General features: G+C 41.6%; 1 protein-coding gene across 1 annotated transcript in view; it reads right to left on the reverse strand.

Moving 5' to 3' along the window:
* Positions 1-25,113, reverse strand: part of PCSK1 (proprotein convertase subtilisin/kexin type 1) — a 209,557-nt gene that overhangs the window by 100,266 nt on the left and 84,178 nt on the right. Inside the window, exons 4-7 of the mRNA XM_069225743.1 lie at positions 18,943-19,089; positions 17,272-17,348; positions 2,372-2,460; positions 1,328-1,500 (exon numbers count right to left, since the gene is read on the reverse strand). Of these exons, the coding sequence (XP_069081844.1) occupies positions 1,328-1,500; positions 2,372-2,460; positions 17,272-17,348; positions 18,943-19,089 (486 nt within the window). The remainder of the gene's footprint in view (positions 1-1,327; positions 1,501-2,371; positions 2,461-17,271; positions 17,349-18,942; positions 19,090-25,113) is intronic.

Here is a 25,113-nt window from a genome sequence, read left to right on the forward strand (position 1 = left end):
CTTAAAGTTCCCTTTCCACACTTCTAACCACCTGGTGGACAAAACCTTAAACGTCATTACCATTCGACACTGACTCAGCTGCCTAATTAAGTAAGTTCTTAGTAGAAGTGGGTGAATAGTATTTTCACCCATGAAATTCACAACATTTGTGCATTTTTCAGCGATTACATATTGCATAATTTTTCTCTATAAGAAAGTTCGCTCAGCAAATGTCTTGTCTGAGCCATTTAATGTCATTCCACTGGTACTTTGAAGGAGTTAGGAATAATCGTTGGCTGTATTTATCAAGGCACTTTTTTCTCAACTTGTCAGTGGTTCCCAGGCTAGCATCAAGGTTCTTCGTGTGTGTTAGGTCATGCTGTGGGCCACTTGTTAATGCGCTCTTTGGTCCGGAATGAAGAGTCACATTCGGGAGGTAGCTGCCAGAGAGTCGATGGTTTACAAGGAGACGTGTTTAAATCTGGAATACCGATCTCAAAACAAAGGGCCTGATTCCGACCCTGGCGGTAAAAACCGCCAGGGCCGTGGTCCGCGGGAGCACCGCCAACAGGCTGGCGGTGCTCCTTTGGGCATTCTGACCGCGGCGGTACAGCCGCGGCCAGAAACGGAAAGTCGGCGGTGTACCGCCGGCTTTCCGCTGCCCAGGGGAATCCAAGCTGCGCCGCCATGGGGATTCCGACCCCCATACCGCCATCCTGTTCCTGGCGGTTTCGGCCGCCAGGAACATGATGGCGGTATGGGGTGTCGTGGGGCCCCTGGGGGCCCCTGCAGTGCCCATGCCAATGGCATGGGCACTGCAGGGGCCCCCGTAAGAGGGCCCCACTTAGAATTTCAGTGGCTTAGCAGACACTGAAATTCGTGACGGGTGCTACTGCACCCGTCGCACCCCTTCCACTCTGCCGGCTCCATTCGGAGCCGGCTTCCTCGTGGAAGGGTGTTTCCCGCTGGGCTGGCGGGTGGCCTTTTGGCGGTCGTCCGCCAGCCCAGTGGGAAACCCAGAATGAGCGCTGCGGTCTTTTGACCGCGGTACGGTCTTCTGGCGGTTCCCGCTTGGCGGGCGGCTCCCGCCGCCCGCCAAGCTTGGAATGACCCCCAAAGTCTCTTTAACCTCAAAAGTAACCTCGCTATTCATTCAGCTTTTATCAAAATGTAATTATTCCAAAACATAATTAACAGAAAATGGCAGTACACAGACTTCTTAAATATAATTTCTAATTGTCGTTTTTTTCTCTTTCCCACCGTTCAGGTGGCTAAATAACATTAGTTAAACGTTTTACGTGTGAATGTGGCTTCAGTCACATTTACCTCAACGGCTGATTGAGATTACCTTTTGGATGCCATACTCAAAAGCCTTTTGGGCCAGCCTTCCTGGGCCCTCCACAGTTTTGCCATCATCATTTGGTCCCCAACTAGCGCTGTAAATATGTACATGCTCTGGATTAAAGCCAATGGAGCTGGCTTCTATGGCATCGGTCACAATTCCGTCCAACATTCGGATTCCTATTTTAAAAAGTAATTACAGGTTTAAAAATTAAAAGTATGCCTGTGCTGAAAATCTGCCCACTGTAGCAAAACAAATCTCTTGGGTTACCAATGTAATTAATAATCTCTCTGCTAAGCATAATGGTAGCAATTCCTGGATGCAGGAAAGACTGTCTTCAATCGACAGGAATACAGCTCTATGCATTGATGTTACAGTCCCATTTTGATATTTGTATGAGGTTGTTTACAGCAAGACACATTTTATTGAAAACGGAAGGGAATCCTCTAATCGTTCTGACTTTTGAGTGATAAACTAAACACATGTAAACTGGTTTCCTTTTCATGATGCACAATTTCCAATGTGTCATATATATTAATCCAGTGTTTTAAACTATTTCAACTGACATCTAATTATGTTAACATATTTTCTAGCTTGTCGTCTGTCAAGCCTTTTTCTTGTCTATGTGATTTGCAAATAGAGCTGCTCCAGTTAACAGTTTTTGACAGTCATCGATATCATAAATAATTTGACTGTCACTTTGAGCATCTCCATTTCTAAAAATCGTATGTTTAATGGCGGCTCCTTGAAGAATCAAAACTTTTGTCACAAGTGATAATATTATTTCATACTGCTTACTTCTTTCACGTACAAATATTTTAACAAAACGTTCGATTTCTCCTTTTCTGACAAGGCAAGATAGGTAGATACTCGTTTTTGAGACAACCAGAAAATGCACCAGAAATACATTATTATGAAGGATGAGGGCCAGGCTGAGATGAATAGATACTGGCAGACGATATGGAATAACTAGAGTTTGGTAAGAAGAGATGTACAACCAGCTTCACAACACTGGTGCAGTGACAAACCTGTTACACAATATTCACTTACCTCCAACTCTGGCATTGTAAGCTACTCCAACACCACATTTCTTGTTATCAGCTTGCATGGCAATTTCCCCAGCACACCTAGTGCCATGTCTAAATGAAATACACACGGGAACAGAAATTACAGCAAATAATGACAGATTGAGGATGTAATTCACTGGTACATATGCTCCACATATTACTGTTTGTTGAAGGTTATTGGTTACTAATTCACTAACAAATGCTGTAACATCAACCAAGGGTACTTTAATACAAGGAAGTGTGGCTATGCTACCATAGTGTACACACGAGCAGATTTCCATTTGCAGAACAAATACTACAGCATGGAGAATCTACAGTGGGGCCTTACCTGTTGCTCAGTCACAAGATGTCAGAGATGTGATTTTCCAGGTTGCTGTATGACTCATAAACTTCTTGCTCATCCAAACATCCAGAAGGTTTAATTCTACTCAAGACTTTAATTTATTACATTACCTAGCCAATTCAAGGGCTTTAGCAATTATATAGAATGGCTGGATGCACACATTCCTTATCTAAATATAGGCACTTACAAAATCAAATCTTAAATAAATGACATTGTATTGGTGGAAGGTCCCTACATACACAAGGATCATCCCAATGGAACTCACTCTCATTGCAGCTAACTGGAAAATGACTTTCTAATGGTTATGAAGCTCTTAAATATCATATTTTGTATCAGATCCACAGCTCGCCTCCAAAGAGCTGGCCTCCAGACACCTTACTGCCTGGGTCTGCTGGTTAGATTTCTAAAACCAGATACTCCATCGCTGGCTCACAATCAGGCTCCACCTAAGGCTTTTACACCTTTACCTCAGATCATTTGATATAATTACAGTCCCTTACAGACTTTATTTGATAAATAGTGTACTGAAGCGACCTCAAATGGCTTGGGGGAACCTCAGGTGGCTTACAGGACTACATGAAAACAATAAGTAAATAAGTAAACAAATCAATCAATAAACAGCCTGAGTAAAAAATGGGCTGCTTTTAAAAGGACATGATAATTCTGGACATTAACAGAATAAAAGCAACATTATTTCATATTGTCACTACTGGCTTTTTCTTATACTATGTATCACTGTAGTCCCCAGTTTCATGAAGCTGAAATTTCGCACACCAGTGGTTACAACATTTCATATGGACATGTAAATTGTTAATTTTTGAAAGTCCATTTATCTCGTTTACTGCTACAATTTCTTTTTTCTCCTTTCACAATATTCAGTGGTTTGTGATTCAATGTGGGCCAGGCTCTTCCGTGTTGAGTATTCTAGCCCTTTCCATTGGCTGGATATTGTGTCTTCATCTTATTCAGGACATTGTACTCCATCTTTCTAGTCAGTCTGATTTGCTCCATGGCTAGGTACTAATTTATGTTTGTTGTACATAATATAATACGTGCTTCCCCTGGATACCTTTACCCCTCAGTTGTTCAACACTATTATTTCAATGGGAATGTTTCACTCGGCTTTTGTCCTTGCTTTGAGCTTTATTTTGCAATGAAAACAAATCGTTTAAGGACTCTTCTCCATGTGTAATATTTTTTAGGTTAACTCAAGTTTTCACAATAATCTTTTCAGTATTTAAGGTTTTGCTTGTACATGTGGGGACACGCGAGGACAAATGCAATAATGAATTGGGAAACATTTAAACATACTGTATGCCCCCAAGTGAATTGAAGGGTTGGAACATTTGAGCAACATGTAGAATGTTACTTAGGGAGCTTTGTCACTCACAGAGGAAAACAGTATGGGAAGGATTTGATTAACCTGCAGACGATCATATATCGATTCATTTGGTAACAGGCTCAGCTACAGAACAGTTAATGAACATTTGGGTACCCAAGGTGACAAGAACAATACACCATTAATCACCCTGAAAAATCTGATTATCTACTGTGCATTCCAATTTAATAAAATGCTGAGGTGTACATTCAGAGTCATTTTTTAATAATGTTATCTTGCATTCCTATAAAGGCAGGGTCTTGGAGAGAATATACTGAAGGCACATATGGAACAACGAGTTAGAGAGGATAATGAGAAATCACAAGGCAAGACAAACAGAAATGAATGGGAATACAAAGATATGATGGAGCTAGCTGCTGCTGGAAGGCAATGTGAACAATAGATATTAAGAAGAACTAGGAATGAAATGCTGGGGGGGGTTGGCAGGGCTCTGGGTAAGATGTCCACTGGAGTCTAGGGTCGTTGATGACACGGTGCTTCGATACGACCCTGCCCTACTTTGTCAATATAATGTTTGGCTAAACAGATGCTTACATATCTGGGGAGCACTCTTGACTCGATAGTGATACTCTTTTGAGGATGGATGTTCACTCTGTGATGGTGGTGTCAGCTAAGTGAATTTTGACCGCAGCAGCTGACACATTGTCTACATGCACTGCAAACTTTTATCACGAGAAAAAAAGTGAGAAGCTCTGTGACTTTTTCAGAGATTAGACTTTACTGAAAATACTTCTGAATGCATTCAAGTTTGGCCCATGTAGCCTGCTTTTAACCATTCTCAATTTTTTGCTTTTACCTTAGTACTTTGAATATATTGCAACCTATTGTAATTCATTAAAACATCCATAACATGGAGTTCTCCTGGCAATTTACTGTTCCTCTGTGGCCTCTTTGCTTTAATTCAGTATAATGTGTTTGTCTGCAGCTCTGTCTTTGAGGATATTTTGAGTTAATTGTCAATTGGTTTCTCTGGCGCCTTACATAATGTATCATATCCGTAGCCTGGTTATGTTATTGCTTCTAAAATACTTTCTACTCAATTTTAGTAACACGTTTTTGCATTCGGAATAATTTGATGCACGTACATATCAAAACTGCATTTAAAGGCTACTAGAAATATAAACACATCCAACAAAATGTAATGAGATATGAATTCTTGTGCCAAATCTCAAATTGAAAATTAAGCTACAAGGAAACCACCGTCTGGGTAAATAATATTGTCTCTCTTCAAAACCTTGTGGCATAATTATGTTCTTCCTGGAACACACAGATTTGCTACTTGTTTTTGTATGCTCTGCTTCATGGTTGCATGTTTGTTTCTTCTTAAGTATCTTTCTTTCAGGTCAGGGTTTTGTCTGCTTAATCTACTATCTGATTAACTTGTCTCGCTAAGTTTTATACCCATTTTCTTTTTTTTATTACCTTTCTTTTTCTATTTCTGATTTCGCTATTTGGTGCTACTTCCTATGGCTTCATGTTATCTAATTACACTGTAATTATTCTTATTATGGTGTACTCTTTTCCCTCATTGCAGAGTGACACTCATGTTGCAGTAATAGTACAACAAATGTGTAATTTTGTGTCCTGGAACATCTGAGGGTTTGGAAACCCTGCTAAAAGAGAAAAGGCACTTTCGTGTTTGGCTAGGCTCAATACAAGGATCACTTTTGTGCAAAAAAGCATTGTAATTAGTTGGAATCAATAAAATTAAAGCATAATTTGGTATGGATGTTTTCTTTTATCTTGCTATTGATCATGAGAATGTGGATGTTTTACTGTGACAACGCCTATTATGAATGCCTCCACCTCTTCCATGACCTTCACAGACACCTGAAAAACTGCAACTGTCCTCTCTGTGCAGAAGAACCCCCCTACGGACTCTTTAATGCAAGCAAACTACAGACCGATCTCCATACTGCCATTCCTGGCCACCATAATCCTCTCCGACGATATGAACATCTTCTCCTACGCGATGACAAGCAACTCATTTTCCCAGCCACAGACAAGACACCCAGGATCCTGATCAAGTTCAGTTCCTGCATGAATGAAATCACCCACTGGCTGAAGACCAACTGTCTAAAGCTATACACCAACAAAACGGTAATTGTGATTTTCAGGAAGAGCACATCACCGTGGGACTCCACCTGGTGGCCAAGAGATGTAGGACCAACACAAGCCAACCTTACCACCCAAACCAGGAACCACAGAGCCATTATCACCAGGAAACTCAACATGACTGCGCAAGTAAATGCTGTCATGGCCTCATGCTTCCATACCCTGAAGATGCTAAGGAAGATTTTCAAATGGCTCTCAATCAGCACCCACACAACTGTCACGCATGCCCTGGTCAAGAACAAGCTGGTCTATGGGAACATGCTCTATGAAGAGATCAACAAAAGCTCACCAGAAGGCTGCAGATAATTCAGATATCGGCAGGCAGAATCACTCTCAACTCCCCGTGCAGCACTCACATCACACCACACCACACCTTAAGGAGCTCCACTGGCTCCCCATTCACAAGCGAGCACAATTTAAACTCCTCACCCACACTTTCATGACACTACATAACACTAGCCTGGCATACTCCAACGATCGCATCTGCTTTCACACATCTTCCAGACACATCCACACAACCAGACTTCTACTTGCATAAATCTCACTCATATGGAAAACCAGTTACAGTTTGAGCCTTCTCCTACATTGCCCCTAAAGCACAGAATGGCCTGAGGCTACGTTTAAGAGCCTCCTCATCACTTCTTGAATTTCACAAGATGCCAAAGACCTTGCTTTTCAAGTAGTCCCACGAGGCCCTAGGTGTGCCTAGAATCACATCTGCTCAGCACTAGGGTACCCTCTCAGGTGATACTGCCCTCTACAAATCTGCAGAGCATAATAAGTATGGGCTTTCTCTGCAGAATTATGTAAGCCAATGGATATTGGTCGATATTGCATTGGAATATAAGCACATAACTTTATTGAATGTATACGGTCCTATTGAGTCAGATCTTTTGTTTTGGCATTTCATTAAGATCAAATTAGTCAATATATTTAGCTTCAATAATATTAGGGCTGGAGAGTTTAACCACATGTTAGATCAATTTTTGGGCAGGAAATCTAAATTTAAATTTAAACTGGACAAATCTTACAAATGTTCTAAGACAGCAATCTCATCCAAACAACTGGTTGATGCATAAAAAAAACATGCAATCACAATAGTTCTGAATTCTCTTTTTTACAAACGTTCATGGATCCCTCTTTTAATATGATTATTTCCTGTCACTAACCTTTTATTACGCTGTTTACATTCTTTTTAGATGGCTTTATTTTCCTTTTAGACCATACTCTAGTTATATGGTACTTGGATGTTTCCAATATTGGTCTGAAATCATCTGGTAGGTGGGCACTTAATAGTCATCTTTGATCTGATAAGGACTTCATTACTGATTTTAATATGTTTGTTGAGGAATAGTTTGAACATAATGAACCTTCCTACACATTCATTATTAATAATTGAGTTGCCTTCAATACCTCTGGTAGAACTTTCACAATATCTTTTGATGCTCAGAAAAAAAAGAAGGTTAAGACCCAAAGTAATTTCCCCGAAAAAACTATTTAAACTCTTGAACTCAGTTCGTCACCTCTAAATTATAAAATATGCTAAATGGAGTTTCTAAGGCTAAGTCTGACCTGAAAGAGATTGCTTCTAAAGATGCCTACAATGTCTTGTTAAGTGTTAAATCCAAACGTTTGCTAATTATTTAAAAGCTAAAACTGAATGTGAAACTGTTGGATCTATTATCAATAAATGTAATAACTCTGTTTCTGTTTTGATTCGATATTTCAAAACCTTTCATAGTCTTTATATGCCACTCTATACGAGTGGTACTAATTCAGTTAGTCATAACTAATCATTTTTTCAATAGTATGTCTAAAATATATCCATAGGCAATTCATTTACGAGACCTTGAAAATGATGTTTCATTACAGGACATTTTGGATGCTGTTAATTCTAAAAAAAAAAGCTAAAGCTCCGGGCCTTTATAGTTTTTCCATTGAGCTTATTTCCTCTCTGGCCTCTTTTTATGCACCAAACTTTCAAGATATATATAATGCTTTTTTCACAATTCTCGTGCAACTGGTAGTTTTTGGGATGCAATGCACTGATTACCCTTACTTCAAAACAAGATAAAGACGCAAGAAATTATAAAAAACTATATGTTAGCCTCTCGTATTGTCATTCTAAAATATATGCAAAAATCTTAGCATTTTGTTAAGTGTCTGTTATCCCATTTCTTTATCAAAACTGACTTGATGAGCTTTATTAAAAGTTGATTTTCCTCCGATAATTTGAGAGGATTTTCAAACATCCTATGTCAGTATGCCAAATAACCAAACAGTCTAGTGCTGCACTGCACCTTGATGCTGAACAAGCTTTTGCTCTCATTAGTTGGAATTATATGTTTAAGACTTGAATGTTTTGCTTTAGGTCATAAATGTATCTTTCTCATTAAATTGTTATATTCTGATCCTAAAGTAAGTATTTGCCCTACTATTTTAACTTGGGTCATGACACCACACGTGGTTGCTATTTTCACTTTTGGTATTTGTCATATGTTTGGAAGATTTCTTGAAAGAGTCTGATGTAATCTCCATTCCGCATTTGTAATATAAAAAGGAGGAGGTTAATACACCAGTTTATACAGATGCATTATTATTTGTCATAGTCTTCCTCTTCTTTGGGATCTTTTTTGGATGAAATTCAACTTTATTCTTTAATGCATATGTATAAATTAAGCTTCAAGAAAATAGAAGTACTTCCATTTTATTTGTTACATTTTCACAATGCTTAAAGATTTTACCTTTCAATAGTGGCCTTTAACAATTAAATATCTTGTTATTTGGTTCTCTGTTAATGTTATTTGACAGGCAATGTTTTTTTACTTTGATTTTAAATCTGTACCCCTTTGGTACTCTTGACAGTACGTTATTCGGGGGTTTCTTCTTTAAAGATGTCCTTCGTATGTCTATCAGCTGTGACATTACTAAATAAACCATTCTAAAACATTCACATTTAAGATTCAAACGATAATGTTTCATCTATATTCACCACAATCAACTATGGAATGGCAACTCTGTTGTTCCTTTTGAATCTCTTCAGCTGCAGTATGTTCTTCCTATTTGATATGCATGCTGATCTAGGTATGTTTCGATGCATGTATGGATCACTGATTTTTTCTTTTGTTATTTTTTAATAATCACGAATAAAAACTATTGATTGAAAACAAGTGGAATGCTGGAGCAAGACTGTGCAAGGAGGCAGATATAGAGAAAGGGGAAAAGAAGTACCGGAGAAAATAGAAAATGATAGCAGTGGAAAGAGAGCAAAACAGGCAGAGAAGGGTGAAGCGAGTGATAGAGATAGACAGTGAGTCGTAAGTTATGGGAGAAGGAAGAGACAGACCGAGGGACAGCAAGAAAAGGGGTGAGTATGAAAGACAGTACTGATTTGACACCACTCAGTGCTCTAAATGACATACGATACTATGATCCAACTCAGTAGTACTAAAAACACAGACAGAAATAGAAATGTATTACAAACTAAAACACAGAAATAGAGAACTACATAAAAAGAATAGACAAGCTAATAAAACAGAGGATGACAGTGAAGGATTTAGAGAGACAATGGGAGCTAGAGAGAAAATACAAACCGGTTTGTCAGGAACCACTCTCAGCAGAAACCAGTTAAACAATCTGCCTGCCCCTGATAAATATTAATATTAAAAAAACAGCTTTCTCACATCTTGGTATGTATAGCAGCAAGATGTAATCCACATCAGAGATCGTTTAGGTCAAATAAATAATAGCTGTGTGATATATGAAAAGAAGGACTAATCAATTTTAAAGCAAAAGTATATCACTTTGTCCCTGCAATCTCTCCTAACAATAACAAAAGGAGATGCACTCATACATTCAGTCAGTTCTGTCATATCTGGCTTTCCATTGCGTAAATAACCTTGGTGCTGCCCACGCAAAAAGTGCGGTACTTCTGCACCTATTGCTCTCTGCTTCGGATGCAAGCTGTGCTGGATCAGGATTATCCTGGTTCTAAGAACTAGACTAAATTTGAATGCTGGAAACGTGGCTATGATTTACCTCGCCTCTACGCAGCTAGTATTGAGAACCATACAATGGAGTCGGAGAATATTTTCGCTTTTTTCTTTTAGCCATATTTCTGTGGCACCGGGTTCACGACGTAAGCTTGTGGGGGCGTTAAAACACTGTATTTCATTTTTAACATATTCCCAGGGGATTGCCTCATCATATACGGGGACTGAAGTCTACAGTTTGCTGCTGTTGCTCTTATTTAAAGGCAAGTAAAAAATAAGCAGACAATTTCTGAGATGGCTTTCAAAGGACCAATGCTGGATGGAAGTGTCCTAGAAGTCATTTATATAACACAATATGGAAATCGAAGATCTCTGAACGGTTAGGTTCCATATGACATCCAATTTTATCAAGTTTATAATTTTAATGTAAGGAAAAGGATCTGGGCGTTCAAGCATTAGTCTCAACTTTGAAGGATGGAGAGTAACAATTTACTTCTCCGTTTCTCAATCCAAATCAATGTTTCGAGCAATTTTGTTATTGACTTTATGTCAAACCTAAACTCCCGTACTAAAATGATTACTGATGTCAAAAATCCGCAAGGCATTTGTGGACGTAGCTTTCTAATAGGCTCCCTGGAGGTCAGATGCCTTTGATTAAGTTGGATTCAGCTGCATTCCAGTGGACAGCTCTATGCTGGTTTTGTCTGGCACGACAGGATGTATTCATTAGAAAATCCAAGAAAAACATTTTTACTCCTAAGTGAAAAAGCATTTTTTTCTGCCACGTGAATCCTCCAGGTGGATTAATCATAAAGCAAGAGTGACAAGATAAGTGATATGTTCATCCCTAAGAAAAAATACATAAACAATCTAGTTGGTCTACTGAAAGCAGCATAGGGAGCTTAAGAAGTAATTTGATAACTGAACAAAAAAGGGATTTCTTGTCTTCCAGAAATATTGGATGCATCCGTTTAATGTCATTCATGCAATGTCTTGAGTTTTATTTTGGAAGCTTGTAGCAAAGAGACCAACAGGTAGGGGCACTGCCACAGAGTCTGCTATTAGCGTATATATCTTGCTGAATTATGTTCACTCACTGTACTGCAGAGTTAGAATACGGTAACGGATACACTGCCGAAATATAAATCCCATAGGAAGTAATAGGATTTATATTTCGGCGGACGGGATATCCATCAACGGTGTGATGCAGTAACCCATCTGCCAAAATCTAAATCAGGCCCTTAGTCTGAGGGTATAAAATGACTTCTAATATTGACAATCTGAAACTGTCTACTACCTCGTTTCTGCATGGGTCTGAAGCTTACCTGACATTGTGAGCAGCCGCAATTGTTTGAAAACCTTATCCATACCCGTGATTTGGGGATAAATATGAATTAATAGGTCTTAATTGCCATATAAGGCAATAGTCCCAAAAATGAACCTGGAAAGTAAAACCTACTAGCCCTTCTCAGTGAAGCTGAAAATGTTTTAGCAAATGCCCTTTCAATTTATCATATGAAGTGGACCATGAATAATAACATACTCCCTCAAATGCATATCAAAATTAATGACCGACACCTCTATAAAGCACAATAAAGTTGTGTTAATGCTAATGATAGGGAAGGAGTATAGGTGTTGGTAACACCACTGTATTCTGAATGTTTAGTGGACAACAATACTATTGAAAGATGTCGCATGTTTGGAATGATCCCATGAACTTCTCACATTGATTATTTGCTACTTCTAAAGAGGTGGTTGCTATATTAACATATTTAAGAGCACTTAATCGTATGAGGAGGGTAGTCAAGTAACAATTTGCTCTTTTATTTAAATGTTACATCATGGATTGGGAGAGGAGCTGAGCAGATTCAGGATAGTTGACAAGAGTCTCTTGTGCCCATTCTAGTGCAGGGATTCGTAGGTTCTGTGGATGCCATGATTTTATTAAAGGTTAGGAACACATTAAGGGGGTTATTACAACTTTGGAGGAGGTGTTAATCCGTCCCAAAAGTGACGGTAAAGTGACGGATATACCACCAGCCGTATTAGGAGTTCCATAGGATATAATGGACTCGTAATACGGCTGGTGGTATATCCGTCACTTTACCGTCACTTTTGGGACGGATTAACACCTCCTCCAAAGTTGTAATAACCCCCTAAGTGTCATGGGCTGTGGCACAGTAGTGGAGAAGAACCATAGAAGGTGTATTTTGTTTAGGTTCTTTCTGACAATCAAATACATTGTGTGAAGAAATATTGTATCAGTGCTGGTGTACCACGACAGTACCACAGATAACACCCTGCACTGCAAAAAATCAGGCCAGTTTGGGCATTCCTTTTCTGGCTATTCTTTGAGTTGTAGATTTGGATGAATTTGAGAGGAAGCTGGGGAAAGAACACAGAACATAAAGGAAGGCACACTGATGTGAGCAAAAGCAAATTAAGTATTTCTGCTAAGGAGTTGGTAGTGAATTAGTTTAATGTTATAATAAACACATTAATGAAAACACTAGTGAAATTAATAATGAATTATAATTTACCTGGGGAAATTAAGAATTTAAATATGTTTATGAAAAGCATTGTTTCATTGTCATCCCTAGTAAATTGGAAAGATTCACTCAAATTGTGAGTCAGCAGTTGAAAATGGTGCTATAATAAAGTGGAAGCACTAAAACAAAAAATTTCTGACTGTCCACGTGTAAATGCAACAAAGACATTTTATGTAGGACCGTACTGCTACTTTTTCTTACATTGTACTTGTGCTACATTTGTACTTGTTTTGGATAACAGAGACTTAACAAAGTTACAAGAGGTAGGTTAAAAACACGATATGAAATAAGCACTGGAAAAACCAACCAGTATGATTTTAATGTGCTACTGCATTAGCACATTAGAGCAAATCACACTGGAGAAAGCCAGTAAGAGCAGATAATGAGGGCTCAAGTTGTAAAGCAGTCTATTATGCAGTTGTTTAAAATAGAGTCTCTAGTTGGCAGTGGCTTGCACCCTGTCCAAGTAGGGAACCTCACTATAATAAGGGTAAGGGAGTCAAACAACTGAGATAACCCTTCTGACTCCCTATGTAGCTTGGGCCCAAGCAGTTAGGCTTATCTCAGAGGCAATGTGTAAAGTATTTGTACTCACACACAGCAACACAGTGAAAACACCACAAACGTACTCCACAACAGTTCAGAAAAATAGCCAGTAGTTATCTGAGTAAAAGAAGACAAAAACAAAAAAATCCAACATAAACACGTAAAGATGCAAGTTTAAAAAGATTAAGGGCCTCATTCCAACCCTAGCGGTCTATGACCGCCAGGGTGGAGGTCGCCGGAAGCACCGCCAACAGGCTGGCGGTGCTTCCTTTGGCATTCCGACCGCGCTGTAAAGCCGCGGTCGCCCAGCCGGGTCCGGCGGTTTCCCGCCGGATTACCCCCGGCTGGGAGAATCCTCCATGGCGGCCGCCATGGGGATTCCGACCCCCTTCCCGCCAGCCTGTTTCTGGCGGTTTTCACTGGCAGAAACAGGATGCGGGAACGGGTGTCGTGGGGCCCCTGGGGGCCCCTGCACTGCCCATGCCACTGGCATGGGCAGTGCAGGGGCCCCCTAACAGGGCCCCAGCATGATTTTCACTGTCTGCATAGCAGACAGTGAAAATCGCAACGGGTGCAACTGCACCCGTCGCACCCCTGCAACACTGCCGGCTCCATTCGGAGCTGGCTTCTGTGTTGCAGGGCCTTTCCCGCTGGGCCGGCAGGCGCTCCCTTGGCGGGCGCCCGCCGGCCCAGCGGGAAAGTCTGAATGGCCTCCACGGTCTTTTGACCGCGGAGCGGGCAATTGGCGGTTTCCGCTTGGCGGGCGGCGCCCGCCGCCCGCCAATATTGGAATGACCCCCTAAATGTACCATAGCACTTAGAAACATAATAGCTCAAACTGGGGCTATCACGACGGCTTGATGGAGTTGCTTCCAAAAGTGCGGCGTCATCTGTGAGGGAGTGCGACCGGCCATTGAGATGTGTAGACCCCGGTTACAGTACTTTGGAAAATGACAAGGAAACAAAGGCGCTGCAAGAAGTTGGGGTGGTAAGGCATCGCTGGAACTGGTGCAGAGTTGGACCCCTACTGCCACCCATGAGGTAAGGACTTGGTTCCTTACTGCTAAGCAGGGGAGGCAAGACGTCGGTTCCCTGTGGTTGCAGAGGAGGTGATGCGTCATTGGTGGCGAGACGGCAATTCCTTACGACAAGGCAGGGTTGAAAAAATGAGCAGGTCAGGACGTGAGGCGTCACCTTCGTGGTACCGTATTTACACCATAGTGCCACAGATGCTGCAGCAGAGTAAGAGTTGGGTGCCACGGATGTCGGTGGCTCAGCACTCTAGACACACTGTGATGGGACATCGGAGGCACCGTGGCGGTGCTGGGCCTGCGTTGTAGGTCGCGGTCATTGCACTCAGCAGACTCCAGACCCTTGGTGTGTGTCTAAGCCCAGGCCTGGGCAAGGCAGGGTCTTGTGAACAGCAGAGACTTTTCTTTGAAGTTTGCCTACTTCAAAGACAGAAATGAGTATAAGTCGTTGACCCAAAACCCCAGACTTTTACAACACTTCTGTATCAAGAGGAACCTATGCCTAGGAGAAGAGCTTAAGACCTGGAGGAGGAGTACTGCCCCTTTGCTGTATGTGCTTTGCTGGGCTGGCCTGCAGTTGCTGATTCTGCCTTAGAGAGGACAAAGACTGGACTTTGCTGTGTATCCTGCTTGAGAATATTCTCCAAGGGCTTGGTCTGAGCTTGCCTCCTGTTAAGAAGCCTCAGGCAAAGCAAAGACGTCACCTACCAGCCCTTGGGTTAACTTGCTGTGGACTCTAACTCACTGGGTGGTGCCTATTCCAGTTTCTGGGCCCTGGGGAGTGAAAGCTGGTGAAAAATCAAGTGCATCCACTTCGGACGATGCTCGGACTGATGTGGTTGTTGGATCCCATGACAACACCTGCAACTGAAGCCGTGGTCCCCGCTGGAGTACGAAGGCCCCGACATATAGCCACTGCTGCTTCGCCAAAGTCCTCACCACGTGAGTTCCAACGTGCTTTGTCACTGATGTCTGTGACACCCGACTCTGCTGTGGCACCTTCAGCCTCGGGGCTTGACCGTGACCCTGTGAGGTCACCGCACCACGTCATGACCGCCGGATATCTACCCTGCCAGAAGTGCAAGGATCCGATGCTTCACACTGACACCTCCCATTCACACCGACACCTCCACTCTGCAGCACTGGAACCGACGTCGCACCCGATCCAGCGACACCTCAATCCCCAATTCTGTGCCCAGGGTTGTTTCCTCATTTTCATAAGGTACTGGACCTGGGGGTTCCGTGCGACTTTGTGATCGGTGCCATTGGCATTGGATTGTTGGGAACGACTCCGTCACGATGCCGTGATATCACCAATCTGAAGCATTTGTGTTTCTAAATGCTATATTGAAGTTTAGTCTTTAAAAATTCATAACTGTGCTTGTGCATGTTGGCTTTTTGTCATGTTAGTCTTGGTTTACTCCGATAATTATTGACTGTTTTTCTAACCTGGTGTTGAGTCCTTTTGAGGTATTTTCACTGTGTTACTGTGTGTGATTGTACAAATGCTTTACACATTGCCTCTGAAATAAGCCTGACTGCTTGTGCCAAGCTACCACGGGGGTGAGCAGGGGCTATCCTAGGTGTGTATCTCACCCTGACTAGAATGAGGGTCCATGCTTGGACAGACTGCAAACTGAGTGCAAACCAAAGACTCCATGTATAACATAGAGTTAAGGGATAAATACAGGCGGACAACTTTCTTCTTTGACCTTTGAGTAAATATGTGTGCAGAGTGAGACCTCCTGTCAGTACATTGCTAAACTCTACTCTTCCGAGATGAAATATCTGTAAGAAATGCAGAATATAAGCCTCACTTTGAGCAAAGATTACCAGGAGAAAATTGAGATGGTAAAGTCTTTATAGTGTCATTGAGTAGACCTCGAACATATGACTGTAAATAGTCCCTTGTTGAATAAAAACTATGCTCAATGAAGCATATTCACAAGGGCATTGTCCTGAGTATGTAAAGCAGTACTCGTAGTAGATTTTTATGTACTCTCAAATGCCTTTTGGAATTGACCTCAAAACATCTAAATTGTGTATATAATTGGAATGCTCAGGGAATATTCATATACAACTAGTGCAAATAGAAAGGACTGTGCTGTCTTTGAGCTTTTATTAATAGAAATGTGGACATTTCTGAGCGAATTCACAAAAACCTGCAAGAATAAGTAAAACACTACTGCTATTGTATTACTTACTGTATTCAGAAAACCTTTTGTGAGGCAGTCTCTCTTTCTTTTACCTTTACATCTGAAAATATACGCTATGGATTTTAAGTTGGACCCTACCCTGACTGTTAGGGGCCCATCAAAGGCCACTGAATGTAAACCACATGCTGGCGATCTATTTCTGGAATCTGTAGACTCTCAGCAAGCCCTTTTCACATTACAGTGTGCACATGGGGTTGTTCTGAAGTGGGCCATTCTTAGCTTGATCCTATCAGAATCACAGTCAGCCTGAAGAACAATAACTTGGCACCAAACATCAGATGCTACAAAATCCAATGACAGGAACTATAATTTGGGCAGGTACAAATCAGTAAACATGACGCCTACTATCTCCATCCAGGCCCATAATCTCAGCATTTTTTAATATTCTTCAATTTCCAAATCATCATCTGTGAAAATGCATTTTACGGTGTTGTATTGAAACATACTTAGGACTCCCGAGAGTCACACAAAGAGGCAGAGTGGAGGTGATGATTGTGATGATAATGCTAAAGCAAGCAATGTACAGCTGAAACAAATTACGCACTAAATAACACTTTAAGGCACCCTGCAACTATGTTATGCAAAGTCAGGTTTGTAGAACATGGTAAGTCACCAGTGAAGTGTAACTTAAACATAGCATGTTACATGAGTTAGCAATCGGAACTTGATCAATAACCTGAATAGAAACTCACTTGTTCTCATTCGTAGCGTCATATCTGGGAAACGGATCACGATCGTTATCATTGAAGTCATAGCTGGCTTCTGGATCCTACGTAAAAGATATTCTGTATTATTTAACGAAGACCTATAAATGCTTGAAAGTGAAATGTTTGAATCTCCTTTTAAATATGATCACAAAGTGGAATATTTCTGACTATCTAAAACATCTACGCAAACACAGCGCAGCCAAACCCTAACTCAATCCGTCACTCTTTGTTCTAAAAGTTGACGAAGACTGCAAATAAAATAGTGTGTGAAGTTTGAACACGAGAGTTGTGTATGTTGAATTAAACAATTGTACCAATATTAAACCATCCTGCTTTGGAGTAAGTGAATGCAAAAGAAAAACAGAAAATAGTGTAGCCAAATTGGAAAAGAGGCCATATTAAGTACAATGGTACACTGTCCCTGTCTGTGTGCGACTTACCCCCAGATTGGTGTGCCTGATGCAGACAGTGACAGTATTTTTTACGAAAATGTGCTGTTCCCAGAGAAGTGATGAATTTGTACACGCAGGGAGACAGCCCAGCATTGAAAGGAAGGCCAGTAGCAGAGGCCTGCAGTCTGAAACAGCTTGTCCATCTTTTCATGCAGAAGAACTGCCAGCAGGAGGAGGCAGGAATTGCCCCATACATGGGTTCAATGTGTTACTGCCTTAATCTGTGGGGAGTATCTGTAGAGATCCTGGGATTTGAAGGTGTGCTGAGTGTGCACCTCCCCAGATGTGGAGCACAATAAGTGAGCCTCTTGATGGCTTAATCTCTGCTGCACCCACATCTATGTCATGATGCTGGCTAAGGTGCAGATGTGATCCCTCATTTGCATGGGTCCACACCCCCAGACAAGTGAATAAGTTATTCTTTGTTTTCTTTTTTGTGCAGCTACTTCATTTTCGAAGATATAAGAATATATCACCCAATTTGCAGGCTGCTCTGTTTACTGGTCCATTTCCTGACTCTGATCGCTGCCATCTATACATTGGTGGTATGTATAGTCCGTCGCAAAGGCAACAAAGTATGCATACTGCCAACATAATGGTTCAGTCTCCTGATTTAGATGTGGACAGACCATCACCATAGTCAAACCTTTCCAATGGCCCGGCAGAGTAAAGTCCATCTTAGAAATGACTACCTGTCTGCCCACCCAATCGGGTTGGGTGGGCATATATTCATTGTTTTACTGTCCGTCACTGCCAGGCAATCACTGGTGGTGAGAGGCAGTAGTGGGAGATGCATCCCATGGTGATGGGACATTTATTTTTTATTTTTAAAAATAAAATCTTGTTTCGTGATTTTTTTTTTGAAAGTAAATAAATAAAACTATTTGGTGCAGGGCTGTGTCATGTTGACGCAGCTCTGCACCAAATAGTGAAATGTATTGTCAGGAACCACCGTCAATGCGGTTCCTGACAATGCATTTTAAATTACCACCAGCTTAGTGATCATTTTTAAATTCAGTGGTGCCCCCTTCGCTAGGGGGACGGAGTTATATACTTTGCCCCACCCTGGCTCAACAACGGTTCGTCCATCAAAAGCTAAATTGGGCCCCAGACATTTCTAATCACTCAGATCATGTGACACCTCCGCTATATAGAGATGCAGTGGAGAGAATGCAATGTTTGAAATGTAGTTAAAAAAACGTACATAATTAGCATAGATATCAGTGTGGTTCCACTCCAAGCCGTCGTCAAGCACGGTGATTATCACGCCTTTGCCAGTAATTCCTTTCTTCCACACGGGAATGACGTGAAGATCCAGTTTTGGCAGGGTTGGTGTCGTCCTTGTATCTTGCTAAAAAAAAAAAAAAAAACAGCGAAGCATTGATCTTGCGTGTGTCAGGACAGAGGGATGTAGTATATTACAGGAAAAGCAATTACGTCTTCCTTTATTGATCAAAGGAGAGCCCTTGCTAGAAATTGTGGAACAACAAAGGCAATGCCCAGGCAATTAGAAATCTTTGTCCAATGACAAATCACTGATGCCAATGGATTTAGCAGAAAAAAGCACAGACATCATGACTCACTCAACTCCTCTTCAAGCAGCAGGCGGCATATTAAAAAACAACCCCAAGAGTCCTTGCTCAGAGCATCATTTTTCTGACATAATCATTTTTCGAGACAAGACACAATAAATAAAAGTGGGAGGTGTGTCCTGTCACTGGCATAATGGCCAACATTCCCATCATCTCTTTATTTAGTCCCAACAATGACTCCTCTAAAATGTTGTCAGTCTGAGTACACACACCGCGCTGCACCTGGGAGGTACCAACAGTCACTAATAACTTACTGCTCTGCATTACTTTCAAACGGGGAAAAGGGAAAAAACAGGTAAACTAACGATATTGTACATTTATGTGAACAGTTTTACTGCCAAACGTTGCTGGTTGCAACTCTGGACCTTGACTATGAGTGCCCCAGAGGGTGGCGTTGAGTCTGATAAAATGTGATACCTCAGTAATCGGAATTCATCAGTTGTGATAAGTAGCACCTACTGCAAGTTTTCCCCTGACAATGGGAAATAATAAACAAGTTATTGCACCTTAGAATTACATTTCTCAAAACATCTCTTAATGGGAACCTATGTGTAGAATTGTTTTATTCTGAATTATGTAGCAGTATCGCATATCCCACTTGTGTGTATATATATGAGAATTTTTAAATCAATGTCCATTTTCATTATTTCCATTTATTGCTTTAGATGTTGAAATACAAGGTCCCCTGCCCCTCAAAGGTGGATACTTTTTCCAATAGTTTCTTTTTGAATGAAGGCTGTACTGGATTATATTGTTTGTTTTATGTGACACCGACATGTGTTCTATGCTGTCATAATGTATACTCTGCAACTGTTAAATAAAAACAAATTAAACAAAGAAATTGAAATGCAGAAGAAAATATCAAGGGAAAACACAATAAACAAAACCGTGTTTGATTCGTCCCCTTCCAGTTTCACAGAAGAACATTCTATCTTCATCGGTTTTGCTGTGTGGCCCACCAGGAGCATTGACAACTTACAGAGTACTGTCACAAAGAGGTTTATTTAAAATAGCCATCTGTCCCCGTTTTCGCTTTTTATTACAGCAGTTACAGTGAACAAATACCACAATTTAAGCCTTCTGTCATAAAAGAAGATGTTAGGGAGAACGATGGACTAGTAGCTGCATTGAGAGCAAACGGATTAGGACAGCAGGCATCAGATTCCAGGGTCACGGCCTACTGCGGTGACCCTAGCAGACAATGTACACAAGGTGTACAGGAGGTCTCCATGCATCCATTTTAGGAGAATGATGACTTCCAGCCCAAGACAGAAGGTAGCCTTTGATACGGTTTTTACTCCAGGATCAGTTACAGTGAGCATAGACTGCATACTGGATCATTCGGGAGAGGATGTGGCGTAACGGCCAGAACTGCCAACTTTGGTGCTGGGGAACCAGGTTTGAGTCTTGGCATCAGCTCAACATCCTGTGATTCTGGGCAAATCACGTAATCTCCCCGTGAAAATGAACGTGTCCTTGTGTAATGTAACTGGTGCTCATGTAAAGAGCTCCAATATCGTCGGGTCCAGTTTGTGCTGTGTAAACCTGAAAAAGAAAAGTTTGGAAATCGTCCATGCCCCTTAGACTGCATCCTGTCCTATCTGCTTTGACAATCTCTTGTGCATGATAGACTGGATTTTCTGAAATGTCCTGTGACAATATTCTCTGCCCCATAAACTTTATACTGTCCTATTTGCTTTGAGAAAAATGTCTTCCCTATTCATTTTATCCTGTCCAATTTGCTGAGAACTCATTGGCCTTGCTACCAAATAACCTAGGGTGCTTGCGGTTTTCCAATGACAGGTTTGTGTGTGATTTTGCATTGGCACATTGTCTGCATTAAGCACGTGCTGTCTGCATCATGAATTTTCAGCAGTGCAGTGCTCACATATGAAATCTACACCTGTTACAGAATGGCATTAGCATACAATAGGGAAAGGAATGTGCTCCTACCCATGAGTGTGAATCTTCGATTAGGAGACTTGCTCATTTCCACGTATTGATGGCACAGGTGTCAGTGGGAGGAAATCCTCTCAGGCGCATCTGCGAGTGATACTGAAGACAAATGTTGGCAAACTAATGTCACAAATAAATAGTCTCTCTGACTGGAAGATATTTGAGATCTGATGGTTTTAAAGGATATTTCATTGTTAGAGTGCAAATGATTTCTATTTCACTCCTAATTGACCTTAATTTTGTATACAGTCGCATAGTCTGCTGTGGGTGGGCTACAATGCAATTATAGTATTCTGCCACATGAATCATAATGACCAGGAGTTACGGGGGGCTGAGAGAGGCTCCCCCTTCTCTTCCCACAGCTCATCCTCCCATTTAACATCTCCTGCTGACCGGGTCACCCCTTTGCAGGTGCGTCAGAGAATGACGTCTCACCAACTCCCACGCCTAGCTCTGTTCGACCAAACCACTTTGTTCCTGTAATTTGGCAGGACACAGGGAGATGGAAAGGCTGCAGAAGCTTCCTTGTCCTTTCTCCCGCAGCTGCTTCTGAGAGTGGATGGAAGTGTCAGTGGGAGTGAGGGAGGAGGTAGAGGGAAGCCTCTTCTCAGCCAGTGCTCACAGCTGAACCCACTCCAATGTGTTCAATGCGGACCCAACATTCCAGTCTTCTAATGGAGCCTCACAGCCCTTGTCAGTTGTATACAGTAATCGAGAAAAGGCTTTCTACTGAGTCATAGACCCCCTCTGGTAGGGTGTGGATTGGGGTAATACCAACGGAGTAGAATTTTTGTAGCCAAATTAGCGTAGTCCACTGAGCTTTGAAGCTATTTGAACACACGTTTTCTATGAAGAATGCAGAGAGGGATGCCTTCATGAAAAGTACCCCGATGGCTTTCCCCAGCATGCCCACCCCCTCCTCTTCTGGTTCCTACTGTCAAAGAATGGTAGTTGATTGTGTGTTCATGAATGCTAAAAATACGGGCAAGTGTGTCAACCAGCATGCTCTAGCTGATGGGGGCCACAGAAATAAGGAGGACGTAGCCCCATCAGCCCCTTCCTCTCCACCTTCCTTGTAAAATTGCTTTTCTCCTGCAATTTAACATGCTAAACATACAGGCCCAGAATTATGAGGCCCCCCTTCAGTGCCTGGGACTACTCTGGCAATGTGTGTTTTTTAAAACCAAAACAACCTTTGCTTTAGCCAATGTCTTCATTTTTAAGTTGGTGAGGGCTTGGCAGCTGCCTCAACAATAAAGTTTTCGAAAAACCATGACTAAACAAAACAAGCACTGACAAAGTCAAATGGATAATAGCCAACTCCAGACCTACTAGGTTGGCCAAAGCTTGCTTTTTTTTTTTTTTTACTGTTGAGCACTTCTTGGAAGTGCATGTGTTTCCTTTCTCCATCCTCCTTTTTTTTCTTTATTCCTCCTCTGTTGTATCACTGCCAATGATTCTCTCCACCTCGCTCTCAATTCTGTCAATGTGTTATTTTTAAAAAAAAATATGTGTATTGTTTTTTTTAGGAAGGCCCATTAAATGCAAAGAGTGGCAGGCTGCTTGCTTGCTGGATTGCACTTTACACACATTTCCTTGTGCTCCAGATCCTTCCCAGTGCGCCCCACCCTACTCCCTATGTCACTGCCTGCAACATGACGCATAAGTACACATATCACTGCGCATGTGTGCAGATACGTCCCAATGTATATGCCACGACGCCTGATGTGTGCACACCAGCGGCTATCTTGGAATGTGTTGTCTGAAGTAGAAACCCCCTTCCAAAATTTCGGGTCTCGTATACATCTTCATGTACAAATGGGAAAAAATGATAAATGTATTACATCGGCGATTTAGAGCCAAGATCTATTGCCTTTAGCTATTCTTTTTCAAAATTATCTTAAACAGATAGGGATTTTTGGCAGATTCATCCCCTTTTGTACTCCTGTTTATTTCCAGTACTTTTTCACATGCTAACGTTGACTGTCTGAATACCACATATATCAATTTTCACCTACAAACTCAGGTTTGGTCTAGCAATAATTGGGAGAGCACCACTGTCTTGTGCTCATATGTTCTAGCATCCTTCCTCTATCAGCTTGCACTTTCTTCTAACTTCTTATGTTAGTCAATCAGTCACACTAACGCATGAAGTGCTTGGGTCTGAAGCAGTCAGAATACTAATTTAGGGACAATACCATTATACAGTATTTACAGTACAGGTGTTCTGGATCTGTGGTATTACCCGTGATTTAGCGATTTCACCGATGAATGGGGAATAATTTGCGGTAATCTCACTTCACATACACGTTTTTTATATAGCGCCGGTGGTATCCGTCACAATTTTCCTGTGATCTAATGCTGCATACTTCATTTAATATGACTGAATAGAACATGTTGAACTGCTGTAATCCAATTACTGCACATTTGACACATTTTCCGGGCACTCTAAATAGGGGTTAGAATGTGATCATTAAGTAGAAAATTCCATTATTCTTTAGGAGAGTGAAAATTGTGAATGTTGATAGGCAGCAGCTCTTGATAATCAAATCCCTTCTTTGTGGGTAAAAGACCGAATGAGTGTTATCTGAAACCTAGTTCTAAATTCACTTACTTTCAGCGTGATGCCCTCATGCCATTTGGAGAAATGGGATATTCACGGTAGGGCTGTGCTATGAATTAATGCCTATTGCGCGAAGAAGCGGTAAAGGCACACAGTAAGGAAGCCTCGCTCACTGTGACTAAGCCTATTGAAGCTCTGTTGTTGATGTTCTTTGGGTTGTGCCGCAGGTGCATTCTTGCATTAGTCTACATATAAATTATGTATGTCTAATAGGATGGATGGAATCCCATCTGCTGCTGTGTGTGGTTGGATTTACTGCAGTATAAATGCAAACATATACATTAGTACCGCAATCATTAAAAGAATTGCTCTTTGAGTTCCACCCAGGTCTCAGTGTATAGAAATATGTGCAGATTGCTTACTGTTTTCGAGTGTTCTCACAAAACAACAGACCAAAGGACACTAAAGGTCCACCATGAAGTATGAAATGTTAAACTCTTAGGACCAGATTTTCTAAGACCTGTAATGCAGGCACTCTTGCATCATGGCACAAGGGTGCCTACACTGGTGCTCGGCAGCACTCAGTGTGTCAGTGCACAGACAGCGCATAGCAGATATGGCACATTCCTGCTCTCTCCCTGTCACACAGTGCAGCAAGTTGTCTTGTTGAATTGCGTTGTATGACATTTTAGTAAACGTACCCCTTAGTGTTGTTTTATTAAAAAAAAAGCAACATAATAGCTTTTTAGGTCACTCCAGCTAGAGACAAGCTATTTAATGAGAGACTAGACTTGCCCAATAGGAACAACAGCATACTTCGCATGAACTGTGTGCATTGATCTGGTCGGGTGTCAGTCATGGCTCTATGGGGGCTGTGGTCATCGAGACAGTGATGCTTCAGGAGGCAGGCATAGTTTTTGGATATTCCAGAGAAGGCCAACTGGGAACTCAACCTTGAAAGCTGGACGTTTAGAACCCAACCTTGGGATGAGCCGCTGTAGATATAATTGCTGGGGGCCAGGGCGCTGTAGTACCTCAGAAAAGTATCCCAAAAAATGAAGGATGAAATGCTTGACCTAATCTTAGCCACTGGTGATTGGTAAGGACCACATCCCAGTTCATTGCTGCTTTGAACACCATGGTACCTCAGTTTAGACCCAGCCACATGGAAGTCAGTCTTCACCCTGCTCCAATGGGAACAGTCCAGCCTGAAGTGTCAGGCCTGGTCTTCCCTGAACCAGGTCCAGCACGTTTGCACTAGGAC

This window comes from Pleurodeles waltl, chromosome 1_1, assembly GCF_031143425.1.
Source record: "Pleurodeles waltl isolate 20211129_DDA chromosome 1_1, aPleWal1.hap1.20221129, whole genome shotgun sequence".
Classification (NCBI taxonomy): domain Eukaryota; kingdom Metazoa; phylum Chordata; class Amphibia; order Caudata; family Salamandridae; genus Pleurodeles; species Pleurodeles waltl.